The sequence below is a fragment of the Protobothrops mucrosquamatus genome, unplaced genomic scaffold (genome assembly GCF_001527695.2).
Source record: "Protobothrops mucrosquamatus isolate PMUCROS unplaced genomic scaffold, P.Mucros_1.0 scaffold41, whole genome shotgun sequence".
Taxonomy (NCBI): Eukaryota; Metazoa; Chordata; class Lepidosauria; order Squamata; family Viperidae; genus Protobothrops; species Protobothrops mucrosquamatus.
The window spans coordinates 1,100,449-1,119,767 of NW_015386423.1; the positions used below are offsets into that span (position 1 = coordinate 1,100,449).

At 46.4% G+C, this 19,319-nt stretch overlaps 3 protein-coding genes across 3 annotated transcripts in view; 1 reads left to right on the forward strand and 2 right to left on the reverse strand.

The window, feature by feature from the left end:
- The window catches only part of NIP7 (nucleolar pre-rRNA processing protein NIP7), a 9,982-nt gene extending 4,507 nt beyond the window's left edge, over positions 1-5,475 (forward strand). Inside the window, exons 4-5 of the mRNA XM_015811475.2 lie at positions 5,077-5,217; positions 5,305-5,475. Coding sequence (XP_015666961.1) covers positions 5,077-5,217; positions 5,305-5,424 — 261 coding nt within the window. The 3' untranslated portion in view covers positions 5,425-5,475. The remainder of the gene's footprint in view (positions 1-5,076; positions 5,218-5,304) is intronic.
- A 1,283-nt stretch (positions 5,476-6,758) lies between these two features.
- On the reverse strand, positions 6,759-8,865 carry TMED6 (transmembrane p24 trafficking protein 6). The gene is made up of 4 exons (XM_015811476.2): positions 8,764-8,865; positions 7,943-8,069; positions 7,124-7,272; positions 6,759-6,983 (listed from the first exon to the last, which is right to left on the reverse strand). The coding sequence occupies exons 1-4, from the start codon at positions 8,863-8,865 to the stop codon at positions 6,759-6,761; spliced, it is 603 nt and encodes a 200-aa protein (XP_015666962.2).
- A 1,613-nt stretch (positions 8,866-10,478) lies between these two features.
- TERF2 (telomeric repeat binding factor 2) lies at positions 10,479-15,669 on the reverse strand. The gene is made up of 10 exons (XM_015811416.1): positions 15,501-15,669; positions 15,225-15,315; positions 14,584-14,719; positions 13,987-14,073; positions 13,632-13,778; positions 12,989-13,356; positions 11,787-12,164; positions 11,354-11,436; positions 11,081-11,127; positions 10,479-10,708 (listed from the first exon to the last, which is right to left on the reverse strand). Exons 1-10 carry the CDS (start codon positions 15,667-15,669, stop codon positions 10,553-10,555), a joined length of 1,662 nt encoding a protein of 553 aa, XP_015666902.1. The 3' UTR covers positions 10,479-10,552.
- Positions 15,670-19,319: the final 3,650 nt, after the last annotated feature.

A 19,319-nucleotide genomic window follows, 5' to 3' on the forward strand; every position in this document is an offset into this window, starting at 1 on the left:
TCTTATAATCTGTATTCAATAAAGATATTGGTCTATAATTTTTAGGCTGAGTCAAGTCCTGATCCTCCTTAGGTATAAGTGATATAAATGCACGTCTCCACGATGGAGGCACCTCTGCTCCGGACAGAATACCATTAAAAAGATGTCTCAAAGGTTCTATCATTTCTTCAGATAACATTTTATAATATATTGCTGTTAATCCATCTGTACCAGGAGCCTTTCCAACCTTTAATTGTTTAATTGCCTCTGTAATCTCATCAGAAACAATCGGCCAGTTCATCACTCCTTGTTGCTCATCTCAAAGTCTAGGAAAATGTGCTTCTTGTAAATATCTATCTATTTCAGAAGATGAGATATTTTCAGAGACATAAATTTGAAAAATAATCCAAAAAGGCCTTCTTAATCAAATCTTGTTGGAAGACTTCTTTCCCTTTGAAATTTATTTTCTCTATAGTTCTAGATTTTTGCTTCTTGCGTAATTGGTAAGCCAACCATCTACCAGGTTTGTTAGCATTGCAAAATGTATTGTGTTTCATATACCTCAAATTAATTGCAATCTGATCTGCCATTAACATATTAAATTGTTCCTTCAACATAGTAATAGAAACCTTTAAATTATTATCCATTGGATTTAAAATGAGAGCCTTTTCTTTTATTTTAATCTCCTCCTCCAAGTCTCTACGTTTTTGTATCTGCTTTCACCTGTGTGCAGTATTCATTGAAATCAGGGCACCTCTCATATAAGCCTTACTAGCATCCCATACCATTGGCATAGAAGTGCCCTTATTCATGTTCAGCAAAAAAAAATCTCTTAAGTGATCTTTAAGTTTCTGCAAGTTGCTCTCGTGTCTGAATAAGTTCTCATTTAATCTCCATGTCCTTCTACTTCCTTCTTCAGAAAAAAGTTCCATCCACACACAAAGTCCTAGGAAAAATCTTCACTTTCTTAACCCTAGAAAATAAATCATTAGTTATTAAGAAAAAGTCAGTTCTAGAATAAGAATGATGTCTGTCCGAAAAAAAAGTGAAGTCTCTTTCTCCAATATTCCGATCTCGCCATATATCTCTTAACTCCAAATCCTCCTGCAATGCAAAAAAAGTTTTAGGTAATTTAGCTTGAGTCAAAACTTTAGAAGAAGTCTTTTTATCTTTCGTTGAATCTATAATGCCATTCCAGTCTCCCATCATAATAACTGATTTATAATCCAATTGAATTATTTTCTGATGCAAAAGTCTATAAAATTGTTTTTGCTGCTGTTGCTGATTTGGTGCATATAAGCCAACAATAAGACATTTCTTTCCATTAAATAACAATTCAATAAATACAAATCTTCCTTCTGAGTCAAAGTCTATTAGTTTTGGCAATAATTCTTTCCTAACATACAAAACTACACCTGCTTTTTTCTTTGGAGCTGGAGCAATAAAATGAAGTCCCAATCGAGAGTTAATCAAATGCTTTTGATCCTTCAAAGTAATGTGGGTTTCTTGCAAACATATAATGTCATTTTTATGTTGTTTCAAATAATAAAATATTTTCTTTTTTGTGGCGAATTCAAACTATTTACATTCCAAGTCATCAACTTAACTATCCTTTGGCTTGTGGAGCCTCTGGAGCAGTGGTTCTCAACCTGTGGGTCGGGACCCCATTTGGGGTCGATCGACCATTTCACGGGGGTTGCCAAGCAAGGCTGTCCGCCATTTTTTTTGTCCGCCATTTTTTTCCCCTTTTCCGGCGGGTGCCTTACCTCCCTTGGGCTGGGCCAGCTGGTGGTCGGCCTGCTCCGTCTCTGCCGCTTGCCAGCTACGCCTCGGCCGGCACAGGGGGCGGAACCACGCATGCGCGGCTCTCCTGGGCAGGGAAAGTCCTCGACTTACGACCGGTTGGGTAGTCCTCGACTTACGACCAGTTTAGTCCTCGACTTACGACCGGTTGGGGTCGCGGCATTAAAAAGGTTGAGAACCACTGCTCTGGAGCATTCCTTGCAGATCTGTCATCACAGATCTCTTCGGTCTAGCCCAGGGGTAGGCAACCTCAGCTCTTTTATGACTCATGGAATTCTGGGAGTTGAAGTCCATGAGTCATAAAAGAGCCGAGGTTGCCTACCCCAGGTCTAGCCCCTCCCACAGGCTCTGAAGCAGGCGAATACGTTATGGATACAGTTTCTTTTTGTTGCTCTTTCTCCTTACGTTTATAAGCTGCACGAGTCATTCTTTGCTCTTTTGAATCTTGTTTCACTTCAAACACTTGTTGATTCTGAGAATCTCCTACACCTGGTGACATAGCCCCAGGCAGTTCAACAACTAATTGTTCAGTCAAATCTTCCGTTCCTTTAAATCACGGTGAAGATGGTGAGTCAGCTTTCAGGACCGATAAGTAAAAGTCTTTAGCTTTTTGAATCGTATTCAATCTGTAACGTATCCCCGCATAATTCAACACAATTCCAGCAGGTATATCCCACCTAAAAGGAATTTGCCGCTTCTTTAACTCCTGAGTCAAGAAAGCAAAATCCTTCCTTTTTCTTAAAATTTTAGGAGGTATTTCTTTTAAAAGTATAACATCGTGAGCAGCAATCTGAAATCTCTACTGGTAGAAAGCCTGTGTAATTTCATTGCGACGTGTTCTTCTAGAAAAGTAAACAACAACATCTCTTGGCAATATTCTCTGATGTGCAATCCAGGAATTAACCCTATAAACTTTTTCAGTTTCTCCCAAAATTATATTAGGATTGCACTCCAAAACTAAAGCCAAAGCTGCTATTTCCTCTCTCAAGTTCTCCTATGAGTCTTCCTTCAGCCCCCTGATTCTCAGGGCAAACTCCATGTCTCTGTATTGTGACATTACAATATCATTCTGAGCAATTTCTTCTACTTATCAAATCTATTCTCCATTCCTTCTACTTTCTCCGCTAGTTCATCCACCCGTCCCTCTATACGATCTACGTGAGCCGCAAAACCTTGAAAAATGTGCGATATGTTCTCACAAAGTTCCTCATTTTTCTTATTAAAAAGCTGCTCCGTTTCCATTCTAACCTGTTTTACTGTCTGCAACGAAGCCTGCGCCAAAGCATCCTGTAGTTCTTTGAGGGTAATAGACGGGGGAGGCGAAGGTGGTGGAGATTTAGGTTTCTGTTGTGGAGTTTGCACAACTGGAGAAGAAATAGCTGTTTTAGGCAATGCAGAAGCTCCAGTATGTTTAGAAGCCATTCTACAAACTTCTTCTGAGTATAATTATATAAAATCCAGAACACAAAACAGCAGATATCCTTTAAACTGAAAGTTCCAATAAGGTCTTTATGATATATCCATTCCACAACTGGAAGAAGAGTGAAAGTTTTTCTTATCAGCGTCTTGTACAAAGAAACGGCACATCCGCAGCCATTTTCTTCTCACTTTAATTTTATAGCAAACAGGGAAGATGCCGATATATTCTCTGAGTTAAAGTCTTAATTCAACTAAAATCCAGTTCTGGTCAGTTCCGTCTGTTTATGAGTTTACTCACAATCTGAAATCTCTATAGTTGACAGAAGTGGAGGCAACGTCTGGTTCCGCTCCAAGGAACGAAAGCATCCCGAGCCGCGGAGACAACTCTGGACTCCGGGGGAGTTCTCACCTTCATTCCCCCAAAAACACTCTTGGGGGAACTAGGGAACTCTACCCCTATCCAGAAAAGACTCGCTTTCTCCCCTTCTCCCGGGGTGAAAGCTCCGAGCCGCCAAACAGCTGATGGGCGCTGTTTGAGCGGACTTTGATGCAGACCCGGGCGGGAGGCTAAAAGAAAGCCTCCATGGGCGTGGCCCGTCGCCACCGGAAGTCGCAACCAGTTTGCTTATTATCATCGTCTTCATTATTTTGACTGCAATTGCAACAAGCAAAGAAGTCAAGCTCTTAAGGATAATGCTTTTACTATAATGAGGGACTGTTGCTAGCATCTTTTGAGAAATGCAATCAAATGGATTGTATTTCTTGAATAAAATGAACAAACTTGATCGTGCTTTTAAGAGTTCAAACGGTGCTAACGCCGGTCTTAATTTGGAGAAATAAGTGATGCCAAAGCTGCTGCTTGTGGTTTTCTGGGTGGTTTTTTGGTTTTTTTTTTTAGCTGAGTTGGTCTCTTTTATGTGTGAATTAAAATGGAAATAATAATAATAATAATAATAATAATAATAATAATAATAATAATAATAATAATAATAATAATAATAATAATAATAATAATAAAAATAAAAAGTTGGAAGGGACCTTGGAGGTCATCGAGTCCAACCCCCTGCTCAGGCAGGAAACTTTACACCACTTCGGACAGATGGCTGTCCAGTCTCTTCTTAAAAACTTTCAGTGTTGGAGCATTCACCGCTTCTGGAGGCAGGTTGTTCCACTGGTTAATTGTTCTAACTGTCAGGAAGTTTCTCCTTAGTTCTAGGTTGCTTCTCTCCTTGATCAGTTTCCATCCGTTGCTTCTTGTCCTGTCCTCAGGCGCTTTGGAGAATAGCTTGACTCCCTCTTCTTTGTGGCAGCCCCTGAGATATTGGAACACTGCTATCATGTCCCCCCTCGTCCTTCTCTTCGTTAAACTAGACATACCCAATTCCAGAAACCGTTCCTCATATGTTTTAGCCTCCAGTCCCCTNATCATCTTTGTTGCTCTTCTCTGTACTCTTTCTAGAGTCTCAGCATCTTTTTTACATCGTGGTGACCAAAACTGGATGCAGTATTCCAAGTGTGGCCTTACCAAGGCATTGTAAAGTGGTATTAATACTTCATGTGATCTTGATTCTATCCCTCTGTTAATGCAGCCCAGCACTGAGTTGGCTTTTTTGGCAGCTGTAGCACACTGCTGGCTCATATTTAAGTGATTGTCCACTGGGACTTTGAGATCCCTCTCACAGTTACTACTATTGAGCAAGGTACCCCCTATACTATACCTGTACATTTGGTTTTTCTTGCCTAAATGTAGAACCTTACTTTTTTCAGCAATACTGTTTAATTCAGTGCAGGAGGTTTAAGAGTTCATTTTATCATGCAAGGAACCACTTCTTGAGGCTTTAGAGTTCAGTGGGTTATTCTGTTTCTCTCCTACAGTACAAAGTCTGGGTGAAGCCTGGGGCAGAACAGTCTTTCCTATATGGGAACCACCTCTTGAAGTCCGGTCTGGGGCGTATCACTGAGAGCACTGCTCAGTACCAAGGAGTGGTGGTGTATTCTATGGCTGATGTCCCTCTGGTGAGTTGTGGCAGATGTTTGGATTTGGGTGGGTCTTGATACCGAGAAGAGTTGTATTATTCACTTTACCCTCTTTGTTTCCTGCAGGGATTTGGGGTGGCAGCCAAAACCACCCAGGAGTGTCGAAAAGTGGATCCCATGGCAATTGTAGTATTTCACCAAGCAGACATAGGCGAGTACATACGGCATGAGGAGACACTGACTTAATAAACAGGGCTGAATTCCTCCTAGCACTCTGTCAGCTGGAAACCTTAAAAACTGTGTTGTGCTTTGGATTACTTAATGCCCCTTTTTATGCAATCTGAAAGGACTGCTGATTGATGAAATATGAATGTTTCCCAGTCAGAAACGGGTAACATGTGACCAGTATCTGTGCCTGCTAGTTAAACAACTTGTAAAACTTTGGGATGAAGCTATAACTCAGAGGTCCCCAACCTTTTGGGCACCAGGGACCAGTTCTGTGGAGAGAGGTTTTCCCGTGGACCGGACTGGGCGTGGTTTTGTGTGCTGCCTGTACCCCATGGATGGGGTTTTCCTTGTTTGTGCGGAACAGTTGCTGGCATGCTGCGGCCCGATACTGGTCCACGGACTGGGGGTTGGGGACCCCTGCTATAACTCTTAGCCAAATTATCTGATATTATTCACATTGTTTTACTCATGTTGAGCTCTAGGAGCTGATAAAGATGCCATTTCTGTTATTTTTAGCACAGTAAATGCACTTGTTTCCTTTTACTTTTTTAGCTGGGCAGTTGCATCTCAAGGCAGAAAAAATTGAAGGGGACAATTCTGGTTGCATACACTCATAAAAGATGTCCCTGTTCTATTTGGATAATCAGCGGTCTCAACTCTTGTTACAGCATAGTGCACAGGTCGGCAACCTGCGGCTCTGGAGCCGCATGCGGCTCTTTGAGCCTTCTCCTGCAGCTCCCAGCCTCCTCTGCCTTGCGTTTCCCTTCCCCCCTCCCCCCCCATCTCTCTCTCTCTCTCTCTCTCTCACACACACACACACACACACACACACACACACACACACACACACTGGGGGAAGAAGACTGGCAGACCAAGGGCAGAAAGAGGGAGAGAGAGACCCTTTTGACATCTAAAATGAAGATAACACTGCATATATCCTTTATGAGATATATATGAGATACACACACACACACACACACACACACACACACACACACCTACCTATAATAAAGGTAAAAAAGGATATATGCAGTGTTATCTTCATTTTAGATATCAAAAGGGTTTTGCGGCTCCCAGTGTTTTGTTTTCGGTGGGAAACGGGTCCAAGTGGCTCTCTGAGTGTTTTGGGTTGCCTACCCCTGGCATAATGTATTTTAAAAATTCAGTTAATATTTATATTCACATATGCTGATGTTGCTCCTAGTCAATCAGTTCACTTAAAGAGAATTCTTTGGATTTATTATCCTATTAGCAAATTCCAGCCTTGAGAAGGGTACAACTCACTCCATGACTTTGTAGCCAGAGGTGGGGCCCTCCTGCTTTGGGGCTTGGCGTCGCATCCTGCTGAAGTTTCAGCATCTGGGCTTCTGGCTCGGCTGCATAGCAAAGAGGCGCTTGAGGAAACGGAGCTGAAGGATGCCAGAGAGCACAATGGCAACACTCTGAGCTGCCGACCACCACTTCACATAGGTGTAGTTGGACTGGAGAAGGTTGAAGTCTGTCCTTGACCTCATCCGAGCAAAGTTGTAGTAGCGCCACATGTGGAAGATATTGGTCAGCAGCTTGGTGGTGCTCTTCTATTTTGGATTTTAAAAAAAATCAGATTCAGCTCCTGGCGTTTAGAGGAAAAGAACACCTCCCCTTTCTAATTAGCTAATAAAGGCTGTTAGGTAACAGCCTAACAGCTACTTTCATTTCAGGCCTTTAAACTAGATACCTCAATTGCTTCCAGGGTGCCATTGAGTTCTGTCCTCTTGAGCTCAGCAGTTTCTAGATCAAAGCCTTCATAGAAGACCCCGAAGTTGAGATACACTTGCACAGTTCCAAAATGGTTGTATCGATTACTCAGGCACAGCTGGTAGAAGCCTGTAAACAGAAGGGAGAATTACACCAAGTCTCAAGGACATTTCCTGTGATGCTGCCCTCCTCAGCTGCACTGGGTAGGTGATGTACATACAGTAAATGGACTGCTCACAAGGACAGGAGAAGGAAAGCTGTATCCATGGTTAAATCTGCTTTTCCTTTGAAACACAATGCTGTCAACCTTTCCTAGCAATTTCCTAGTCGTTTTCTATCTCGAAAGCACAAAAATACTGAAACGGGAATTCAATGCAGGGGTGAGATTGGAATTGGATTTGGTGTTCAGCTCTCCTTAGAATTAAAAAAAGGTTATATAAAGTAGGATTTCTGCATTAAAAAAGCTATAAGGTGGATCCAAATGAGGCTCAAATAGTATGTTTGGGCCATCAAGTGGAGGATATTTTCATGGAAGAATCTGCAACAGTGGCAGATGCAATTCCACCAGCCTCTGCTTGCTGGCATTCTGGCAATTGAGGCTTTCACGTACTTGGGGGAGGGGGGGTAGATGAATTGGACTCCCTAAACTATGACTAACAAGCCCAAGTGTTGTCTTCGTGCAAGGTGTCATGCTGAAACAAGGACGGTGGCTGGTCTATGCCACGTGGCAGCACAGAAAAGGGAGTCATTGAAGCAGCCTTCTGGATGGGGCTTTGGGGCAGAGCCAATGATGGGGCACCTGTCTCCCGAGTCGGGAAGTTGATCTGTCCCTGCACATCCTGGGAGGTGCCGAGGTGGAAGCCACTGGGGTCATTCACAGTTGCTAGGATGTGTCTATCATGGCCAAGGCCTGAAGTCCTCTGCACCTGGAAGCAAGAGCGACCAAGTCAAATCGGGAAGGATCAATGGGGCCAATGACTCTGCTGCTTCCTGGGCCCAAGTGCCTTGAAAGTGGCTGAGTTGGTTCTTAAATCACAGGTTCCCCCTGCAGGTGCCTCTTGCCTGCAAAAAGGGCTTCAGTGGTCTGCCCTGGGGCGCAGGAGCTACTTGTATGGCAGGGGGAGAGCACTCCCCCCTTTCTAAGCAGCATAGAAACTCAGGGGTGCTGATAACAGGTTGAGGGACTCTTCGTGTGGGCAAAGTTTGGGCTGGGCTGGGCGGTGGGGGAATCCTCCCCTCCCACAAGAGGCAGGGTGGAGATCCAAGAGTTCTGAAGCTCCGTCTCCCTGGCTTCTGCTTGGGCAGATCTGCTCCAGCTGCTTCCAAGCATATCTTGGCAGGCATCTCTGCAGGATTCCCCTCTCCCCCCTTTGCCTGGTGGAGTCAGGTGTACAAGGGACCCTCCCTTCCCAGGGTGGCTAGGTCTCTGGGATCCACTGAGGGAAGTGAGATGCTGGGCAGAATCCTGCTGGAATAATTCTGAGCAGAACAGCTATGGGCAGCTTTTCTGCTACTCACAATGGGGGCTGCCAGAAAGAACTATTCCTGCCTCAACCGAGCAGCTAGACACGACAATTGGGGGGGGACTTCCCCCTTTGCCTCCCTCCCCACGGTACCCACCTCATAGCTGAAGTAGAAGGAGCCATTTTGGTGTGCAAATTGCCAGAGGCATTCAATGCCACCTGCAGAGATGACAATGGCAAAATCATACCGGTCCCTCATGGGGGGGGAGAGGCTGCTTGTGGGACCCCCTGGCTGCTTCCTCTCTTGGCAGTGGACGAGTTGCAGCCCCTGAAGCAAACCCAGGAACCCCACCATCTGGAACCAGGCAAGCATGTTGGCAAACGGATGCCAGCTGGCTGTGGGCTCTGTGGAGGAACTGCAACCTCGCAGCTGGCTGAGCTAATCATTAACTTTGCTGCCCTGCACCTGCTGGTTCAGGCGGAGCAACCTGGGGAGGGGAGGGGCTAGAGGGACCCCTTGGGAAGTTGTGCCACGGCCAGAGTGAAAAGGCCTCCCTTCACAGGGTACTGCGCCCAGATTGCCTGGGGACCTTCAGCTCCAGCAGCTCCTGGGTCAAGTTGCTTGCTCCCCCTTTTGCTCCACAAAGGCAAGGGGGTGAGCTTGCAGCCTGTCAAGCACCTCAGGATGTGGGACAGCAGGTTGGGGAAGGGCTGTTAATTTGGCTCTCAGCTGAAGGGTAGCAGGTGGGGGCTTCAAGATTGCTAATTGATTTCAAAGGATGGCTCAGAAGCAGAAATGACCAAGGTGTGGTGCTTCTCTATACAGCCCATTTTTAACAGCTTCTCTATGCCTTTTCTTTCCTCCCTTGGAAAAATGGGTGTACACATGTAAACTTGCATGCTTGCACCCCTGGCCTAAAGGACATGTCACTTCCCCAACAGCAATGTTTCCAAGGAATTGGCCAGATCATGAGGAAGAAAATATGGCTGACTTTATATATGGATTAAACGCAAGAGAATAAACACCTTTTTACTAGTGGATGATACTCTGCCTGCAACCAGATAAAAGCCAGCCAGCAAGAGGGGAGCTGCCCCATGCTATTCCAGGGACTTCCCCCATCTGGGTCCTCGGGCACCTTGTGGGAATGTGAAGAACATTAACCAGGGCTGAGCCTGGCCTCTCAGAGCACACAAGCAACTTTTGCTGGAAAACCCAGTTTTATATGGCTGCCATATTTCATAGATATTGGCATATTCTATATGTTTTGACTTTTATTATCTTGCTTTGATTATGTTGGTATGCAGTTCTTTTTTGATGCTTAGTTTGCTGTTGATTGATGTTCCGATTGTTATAAAACAAGCTGCCTGGACTGCAAATTATTCAATACATTTTATTACCTATTATAAGGACCTATTGTAAGGACCCACCCCACTTTGCATCTTAAGACAGAACTCTTGGAATAGTTCTTCCAACAGGCATCTTTATTAAGAGAAGATGGTTGCAGGAGTTCTAGACAGGATCTGAGAGGTCAACCCCTACCATTCAAGGTTTTAAGTGTTCCCAAGCAACTCCCACCCCACCGTCCTTCCAGCGACAATTCCAGGCGTTACATTTCCACCCCTTTTTCTCTGACTGGTAGAAGGGAGACTTCAGAGAGTATTAGATGAAAGCTGATGGGCCATATTGTTATGGTCAGTCCTCTTGGTGAGATTCACATTCAGTCCCTTTGAAGTTTTAATGAAGGAAGTGAGAGCCATAAAACCCCTTTGCTCATCCCCCTTCCCCTTCGTAGTATGACAAAATCCAGAGAGGGCAGAAATGGGGTTTTCCATAGACGATAACTAGAGATGAAATATAATTGGATTCTGACACCTATTTTACATAATATATTTAAGGCAGGGCGACAGCTAACACAATAAATTCAAGGCACAATCTTTCCTCAAATTCAGTTTAATCCCAGTTTCTTCATTGTTCGCCAGCGGTCCTTGATCATCACAGATGTACGATCCTTAAAAGGATAAGTTTGAGAAATAGCTTTCCAGTTCCCCTCCCCAAACTTCTCTACACCTTCCTTGATCCATGCAGACTCTTCTAAAGACCACTACAAAAGAAACAATGGAAACCCTCATGAATAAGCAGGAACAGCTAAAATTAATAAAAGTGCAGAAAATGGAAAAAAAAACATTCCCCAGGCACTCTATGTCCCCATAATAGTTTTAATTTATATTGGCTGAAACAAAACTTTAGTCTACGCTGAGAAGATACAAACTTTGCCAACTCTGAGGGAGGCTGAAAAAGCTTGAAACAGCAGCAGCCACAGCAGAGCAGTCCCTGAGCAGCAATTTCCCACATTCCTGCCCTATCAGTGGCAATAATTATCTAGATTGTCTAAATTATTTTTAGAGAAGAGAAATGGGCAATGATCAATTTGTTTTGTTTCAGAAAGTTCTCTGCTTGGGTTAGGTTACATTACCTTCTTCTTAGCCCCAGAAGTGTTGGTGCCAACTGACCACTCTAATTCTGAAAGGAAAAAAGGAAAAGAAAACAACTCGCAGAGGTTGGCAGGCACAAATTTTGCCTGGGAATTTTTTCTGACATACACAGCCAGAGTGCTTCTACCTTCCTGCCTCAAATGGTTTTTGCCAGGACAACACAACATTGCACCAGAAACGCAAGCGGAGAGGATAAACATTCCCTTCAGGCTTACTGGCAGAGTTTAGGGCAAATACATGAATAATGCACTCACGCTGGTCCATGAAGATCTCGTCCTCATCACTCCAGGATTCCTTCTCTTCCTGAAGAACGGAAAGAGCCACTTGTTTGGCCCTCCTAAAGCAGAAAAGAAAGCCCGATTACAGGTGAGCCCCTCCTGGCTCTGACAGCATCAGACACTTTCAGCCACAGAGGCACACATCGGCAAGCATCCAGGGGACGTTGTTCTTACCCCAAATCGCAATAGGAATTCAAAAATGAGTTTCTTCAATCATCCTGATGCCCGCCCAGAGGGGAATAGCCCTGCTGGAGTGCATCCCTTCCCCTTTAGGGAAGTGGCTATGGCCAAACCATGAAAATGCCCGAGGAGATCTGCAAGAAGAATGGGCACTCAATGCCGATACTTCCAAGACTGCAGCTCTGCCACCTCTCCTAACAGAGACCCAAAGGGAGCCCTCACCCCATACCTGGAACCTGGGGGTAGTGCACTTGGATGGCTCTCTTCACACTCTGATGACTGGACCTCCAGAGTCACAAGTGGCTTTGCAACCAACTGCCTGGTAGGGGAATGCCTGCGATGTTCCCCCTCTTTCCACAAGAGCATGTTGCTTATAGAGGGCACAGATCTGATCTTCTCCAGGCCGAGAAGAGCCGGGACAGCGACGTTTTCCATATTCTGGCGTTTAGCTCTGGGGGAGCTGGAAGGTGAGAGTGGCTTGGAATAAGTCCAGTCAGTCTTGTCCAGCTGCAAGAAGGCCTCCTCAGGGTCTGGGGCATCAGAAAGAATCTTGAAGGCTTCTCTCAGCACAGAAAGCACGTAGAAAGCCGGCTTCAGGCTTGAGGCCCTACAAAACACAGGAACCCCAGAAGAATATTCTGTGAGCTCTGCCAATTTCTATCCAGCTCAAGGGCAAGGAGACCTCTCTAGATGAAGTCACTGCTGTGCCTCCTTCACCAGGGGAAAATTAAAATGCCCAGGAAGCAGAGCAAAGACAAAGATCCAATCAAGGAAACGTCTCCTTGTGGAGTCATAGGATCCTCTCTGGGAAAAGATGTCTGTCAGCCAGAGTAACACCCCAAGTGCCATTTCATGCACCCTGAAAGACCTACCAGCCAGCAGATGATTGCATCACAGTGATCCAAAGCAGATGTAGTAACAGGAGGACCACAATCACATTCATCCCCCAGCCTTGCATCTCCTGGCATGTTGCACTACTAGACCCTTCATCTCCCAACCCCAAATGAGAGCCACAAAACACAGGCAGGGAAGAGGCCAAAAGAAAAAGGTAAAGGAATCTGTGTGGATTTTACTCTGCTGGTCGTTGCCGATAGGGCAGGGCAGAGACTGAGGAAAGCCAAATGCAATTTGGCATTATTCATTTAGATCCTGCTATTAAGGAAATGGCCTTTTACATACCACACAACTCTCTCCTCTCTCTGTTACAGGAGACAAGGCTCAGCTGTTCAATTGTAAAGATTTGATGCACTGCTTTAAAGTTACTTTGAATATGGTTTAAGTCACCCCCCAAATTAAAAGACCCCCCCAATTTAAATGTCCGGTCATATTTATAGAGTTCCCTGAACAAATAGGGTTGCTCTAACATTCCTTTGCCCAATATTCGCAATCCACAGCCTTTGTACATGGACTCTCATGCCAGAGAGGACTTACTGCGTTGAGTCGTCGGAAGCCGCAGACACGGGGGCCATGTCAGCGGGCTCTGCTGTCCCTGTCGCTCCATCCACCTGTGTGGATGCTTTGGTGGGCTCATCGGCAGCCTCCGTGCAGCCCAAGACTTCACGTTCATCCAGTGCTGGCAAAGATTTTGCTGCTGTTTCTCCGGTTCCTGCTCCAGACTCCGGCCTTCCTCCTGCCTCTGGGGCCTCGCTGAGTTTTCCTACTCTCTCTCCATTTGCTGTCCTCGAGGTCTCAGGGGCCTCTTGTGCAGCCCCCAAAACAGCCATTCTCGCCCTGCTAGCTGCTGTTGCTGCTGGGCTCTCCTTGGACTTCACATGATCATCGCAATACTTTTTTGCCATCTTAAATAAAAAGCACGAGAGTCACCACAGGGGTTTTAATATGGTGCAGAATCCAGACAGACTGTAGTTGCTTTTCCCACACAAAACTGCTACTGAGAAAAACTGAACTCCTGTGTTACCTTAATATCTTGCCATTGCTATAACTATACAATTATTACTGTTCCTAAGTTTCTATTCTGAGGATTGATTTCTAGTACTGTATTTGTAGCACTATGTGGCCACTAAAGTAATGATCAAATCATTAAGGCCATACGTGACCGCAAACCAACACTCACCACTAAGAGAAATGGCTCAGAATCATCCAAGTAAGGTTCAAAGAAGAGAAGAATCCGCTGCTGGAAAGCTTTGTAGGAGAACTGACAGATGGCTGGATGAGAAGAGTTTTTCTCTTGGATGATGTGATGCAAAATAGCCTTAATTTGCTAGCCAAGGAAAAGCAGTAGAGATCCACGTCTTTGAAGGGCCTAGAAGGGTAAGCTGACTGCCAATCCACAATGCTCTAAAACAGCCACAATTAGCAGCCAATGCCTGCTCTCTTCTACCCCTTGAGAGAAGACAGGCATCCAAAAAAGCCACTGGCTTTGCAAGGGAAGGAAGAACGCATCACTGGGACATATCCAAAATGTTCACCTTGCTGCTTGGATCCTGTGACAGGTACTTCTTTAAGACTTTGTTGGCATGTTCATATTCTTTGTTCTTAATACAGGTGATAACAGCCTGAAGCAAAAAAATAAGAATAAGAATGCAAGCATACCTTTTGTGGATTTCTAAACAAAGTGTTTTCCGGATCTGTTTTACGTGGCCCCCAGTAAAGCCCTTTCTCCAATTCTGAACTCAATGGAAACAAAGTGGAGATTGAGCCCATGGCAGCTCCCTTGCTTCCATTTTCAGAGTCTTGCTCTCAACATCCAAGGCCTGCTCCCTTGGTGGTTTCACTAGTTGACTTTCATCATCTGAGAGCAGCCGGCCTTCCTATTCTTTTCTCAAAGTGACAAGAGTTTTGTAGCTATTAAATCTATACAAAGGAAGTCAGGGACACTTATAAATATAGTTAACAGTCAGTTTTGAACTGGAAAAAAGAGAAAGGGGAAAAGTTGGTTTTTAGTGGGGTACTATATTACTTCTAAAACAATTTTCCCAGTGCGGCCCCCCTCGTCCTGCTTAAAAAGAGTGACCATCATCACCACTGAAATTAGTGTCGACAGGAGATGAAACAGTCATCCTTACAGCCTCCTTTATTCTTCTCTTTAATTCTTCCATTATTTCCACCTTGATGAGGCATTCCTCTCTGAGCTTCTCCAGAAGGGCAAGCCCGTTTTCAAGAGGTGTGAGCTCAGTTTCTGAATCAATGGTCCAATCTAAAATAAAAAAGAGGCTTGTTACTTTTAAACTATGATAGCACACCCATACGACTGGAAAAAATGGAATGTACATTTCAGAGGTACAGAGGCTTCAATTGCTTTTAAGCAAAATCCTGTAATCCACAGAATACAGGCAACACATCCACAAGGGCTTGTCCTGCTTACTATAGCACTATTCTGCTAAGTTACTATAACCTCTGTTCCTCCACTACTACGACTCTTTGTGAGTCCCCCCAAACTCCCAGCCCAGCCCAGCTGTCCCTGCTCAGCTTGAGAGAGCCCGGCTGCTGGGCTGGCTAGCGAGAGGCCTGAAGGGAGCGGGTAGTAGCCGCCCAGGTGACCGCCCTCCTGCAGGCAGCCCGTGCCTCAGAGACCCCGCATCCTGCGCGTTGGCCGTTAGACTGAGATCGGAGCGCGCAGAGCTCCCCGAAGCCAACCGCGCCTCCGCCGCAGCGCCCAGCCAGCCCGGCCCGGCGGCCCGGGAGCGAGCGAAGAGGGGCTGGGCCCCGCTCACCTTCCTCCAGCCTGGACAGGATCTGGATAATCCGCAGCTGGATCCGGATCGGCTCCTCCAGCGCCACCGGCCGCGCCAACACGGCTGGGGAACAAGGCAGAGGCGGCGGCGGTCAAGCGGGGCCGGGCGGCTGCGAGCACGCACCCACGGGAGGCCCCGGAGCCCGCTCGGATTGCGTTGCGGGAGCTCCGCGGCTCCCGTCGCGGCCGGCCCTCCCCCCGACACCCCCCGCTGCCGGCCGCGACGGGCCTCCCAAGGCGATGGCGTACCGGTGAGGACGTCGCGTAGCTGCCGAAAGTCCTGGCTGTTCCCGGCCCGGAACGCCCGGAAGGCCTGGTGGGCGTAGAAGAGGACGGCCCAGCGGTTCGCCGCCGCCTCCAGCTCCATGCTCCGCGCCTCCGCCGCCTGCTCGGCCGCCGCAGCGCTTGCCGTAGCCATTCCCGCTGACGTGACGTCACCCGCGCGCCGGAAATCAAGCCTCCTTCCGCGCGCCTCCCGCCACCGGACCACATCTCCCAAGGGGCCGCGAGGCGGCGCCCTCTGGGACGCAAGCGCAGTGAGCGGCTGAGCCCCCAAGGGCGCCTGGGCAGCCGGGACGCTGGGTGGGGGGGGGACGGGACGGCGGCAGGTTGCTTTTTCCCTTGAACGCCCAGGAGGAGCAGTCCGGCCTTTCACGCCAGACAGGCTGCATCCTCGAGAGGGCATCCGAGAGCTGCTGGCAGGCAGCCTTGGCGGGGCACAGCGGCCGGTCCCTCTCTGGGCCTGGCAATAGGGGGTGGGCAGGCGTTGCTTTCCCTGTTCGCCTCGCCCGGAGGCAGGAGCAGAATTATGGCCCTTCTGGCTGCCCAGAAGGGCGGGGGGCGTTCAGAGGGTCCTCCGTGCAGGCAGGCTGGAGAGATTCCTCTCTGCCCCCTCCAAAGCTGGGAAAGCAGGCGATTCTCACGATTGTGACCAATAGATGGCCAACAGCAGAGGGACAAGCACCAAAAGCAAAAGGAAAGTGTTAAAATGGTTCTTCCAAGTGGCAAGGGGCTCAGGGGAAAGCTGGGCACCTGATGCCGTTGCACGGGGCCCTGCTGGTTGACCACATGGGGTGCTATGCCAGGGTCCCTTTCAGCCCTATGTCCAAAGGTAGCAGTGCCCCTGCCAGGACTGCCATTTGGTATTTATATCTTCCTCTATATCATATTTGGTGGCAGAATATGCCCAGGGAAAGAGGATAGGATGCCCCAGATTAATGGGCAGGGCTTTGGGGCTCACTGGGAGAGGAAGCAATCCTCTGAAATCAGATGTGCCACAGGAATCATCCTGTGGCCTCGGGGTGCAGGCAAGTGTGTTGAAATGAATTGGTGGTGCTCTCTGTGTTCTAAAAAGAGGTACTGGAGAGAATTCCCAAAGTGAAGGCCTCAGGTTTCCTTGGGTCAACCTCTGGTGAGCCAGATGGCCTGCAGCTCATCTGTGGCCCACATCACAGAACTGCCTGCAGCAGGGACCCCTTCTTCCTGGACTATACAGTGGGGGGGGGGAGAGGCTCTGAGTAGAAGCAGATCCCTCTGAAGGAGGACAGACAGCCCTGGTTTTTGTTCTTTGTACTGGACAGGTAACTGCAGAGTCATTTGGGAGTGGGGGGCCTGAACAGCCATGCCCTACATAGCTACAACTCTGGCCACAGCACGGGGAACTTTTGTGGTGCACTAATAAAAACATTTTCTGTTCTTCCTGCCTACATGCAGCCATTGGGGAAACATCTCTTCGGAGCAAGAGACTCTATGTTCCCCTTCCCCTGAGGGGATGTTCTGCAGTTGGAGCACAAGTCATATCCATGTCATAAAACTAGTTTCACAAACCTGTTCCTGTGCCCAAGATGAACTAGTTGTGTTTGTGAGGGATTTCACCATTTTAAAATGGAAACAGAATGCTGCCAATACTTTTTCAATTTAACTGTATTAAAACTGTATTCAAATACTTTTTCAATTAAGTCATGGGATGGGGGGGAAGCTAATTGATGCTTCTGATGGTTTCTCCTTTGGCAGCAGATTCTTTTTGCAGATAGGAAAGATTGCACAGATGAAGGGGCAGTTTTCTTTAATATTATACAGTCTTGGGGATATTGATAGTATCAGGATGTGGGGATAACTACTTTAAGCAAGTAGAATAACATATAACAACACACCCTTCCCCCAGAAAGCTTGCCCATCTTATTCTGATCTGATGTATACCATGTATGGCCTTTCTCTTTAAATCACTTTTAGACTTCAAGACCAGGTTTAATCTGCTTTTCTTCCTCTCCCTCCTTCCCATTCTCTGGAAATGCTTATTTTGGTGGCCAAAGGCTAAGAGGGGCAGGATGTGGTCCATCCCATCCAAATTCAGCATTCCACTTGGGTCCTGCTTCCCGATTCACACTTTCCTCCCTGGCCACACATTCTGCTGCTATCCTGGCCTGTCCCTGCCAACACTCTTAACAGGACTGACTTCAGGCCTAGCTCCCAGTCGACCTCTGGATCCTCCGTGGGATGCCCAGCCCTTGTTTATCCTGCATTTGTCTGGTGAGGGGCTGAATGGTCACTGTAGTGTAAGCTTAGTTTCCCCTGTCTTCTTCCCTATTTCAGGCTGGGCACAACAAAATTTCGGAAGGATCTCCAAGGACTTCAGATTGCCTTCCTAAAACTCTACCTCTCATGCTAGGCATTCTTCCCTCTTGTTAGCTCTTCTTTGCAGACCAGGTGAAGAAGCAGATATGCTGGGGATTCTCCATAGAATACTACAGTCCAATAATTAGTAGATAATTGAAAATCACATTTTTAAACTGTATTAAAACTTCAAGATATTAAACTGAAGCAGGACAGTTATGGGGCAAGCCCCTATCAGATATCTGTTCCTCCATTGTTTACACTTTCAGCAGAACCAACTTAATGCTGGGCAGGGTCTTTGGTTCTCCTGCACGCACCCCCTTTCACCACTAGCACCACCTTTGTACCCAGTAGCTATTCAAGGAAAGGGAGTTAATTCCTTCAGTGTCTCCTGGGCATTACAGAAACTCCCTTCTCAGTCACTCACTGCAGAAGGAGGAGGAGGAAATGCCAGGAAGCCCTTCGGAGAGCAAGTGGAAAATTAAGGGAAAGTGAGCAAAGGCACTTTCATGCCATTTAGGAAAAAGGATAGCATTTAAAAAGAGGAGGTTGGTTTTTCACCTTTCATCCTACAAGTACCATACGCTGAGTTTACATTGTGGGGATTATCACAGGTAGCTCAACTTTGGTCAAAGTTAATACTTCCACTAAATATATGTAGCTTATGAATAATTTTTAACTGGATGATAAATTGTTTATGACAGTTTTAACAGAGAACAATGTATTTTAAAGGGAACAATGTAGAAAAGATGCTGTATGATTTTATGATCACAATGATAAATTTAAGTATTTCTCTTATGTTTGAGAAAAATGTTCTCCATGTTATAATACGAAGACCTCACTGCCATTGATGCAGCCTCCCTTCCTATTTCCCTCCCTCCTCTGTATCCGAGTTGCCATTCATACTTCCCTCAAAGGAGATGAGGGATACATCACATCAAAAGATAAATGAAAATAATATATGTATGTTAAAGTATGCAGGTGGTTCTTATTAAAGTTCTATCCATCCTACCAGAGTAGGGACATCTGTGAGTAGATGACCGCTTGTCTCCTGCCAAGTGTGCTGTCCAGAGGAAGCTAACTGGAAGCTCAGCAACACCAAGATCTTGGTGTACATGACTAGGCCCTTCAGAAGTGGATTGTTCTCAGGACTCAACAGTGCAAGGTGTTCTGACCCCACCAGGGAGCACTGGTTCCAAGCTCTCACTCTGTGTGTGTGAATTAATATTAAGAGAGAGATTAAATATGTGTGTGAAGACATATAAATAGACAAATAGTGGAATTGTCTGAACTTGCTTCCCAACTTCAAGTAGAGAGTTTTCCTGTTGGTCCTGGGCAAGCAATGCCTAAAGAACATGGCTTGTTCTCCAAGAAGCAAAGGCCCATGTCCACTCTGTTCATCAGCCTCCAAGGATCTCTTGGCATGCCTTGAAAGAGAAGAGAGGTGGGGAGTCA

Coding starts and splice junctions, on each gene's coding strand:
- TERF2 (XM_015811416.1), bottom strand. CDS start 15,669: ATGGCTACGGCAAGCGCTGCGGCGGCCGAGCAGGCGGCGGAGGCGCGG. Junction 15,316..15,500: donor GCTACGCGACGTCCTCACCG/GTACGCCATCGC, acceptor CTTGTTCCCCAG/CCGTGTTGGCGCGGCCGGTG. Junction 12,165..12,988: donor GCTTCCGACGACTCAACGCA/GTAAGTCCTCTC, acceptor TGTGTTTTGTAG/GGCCTCAAGCCTGAAGCCGG.
- TMED6 (XM_015811476.2), bottom strand. CDS start 8,865: ATGAGGGACCGGTATGATTTTGCCATTGTCATCTCTGCAGGTGGCATT. Junction 8,070..8,763: donor CCTTCTACTTCAGCTATGAG/GTGGGTACCGTG, acceptor TCTTGCTTCCAG/GTGCAGAGGACTTCAGGCCT. Junction 7,273..7,942: donor CTTCCCGACTCGGGAGACAG/GTGCCCCATCAT, acceptor TTCTGTTTACAG/GCTTCTACCAGCTGTGCCTG.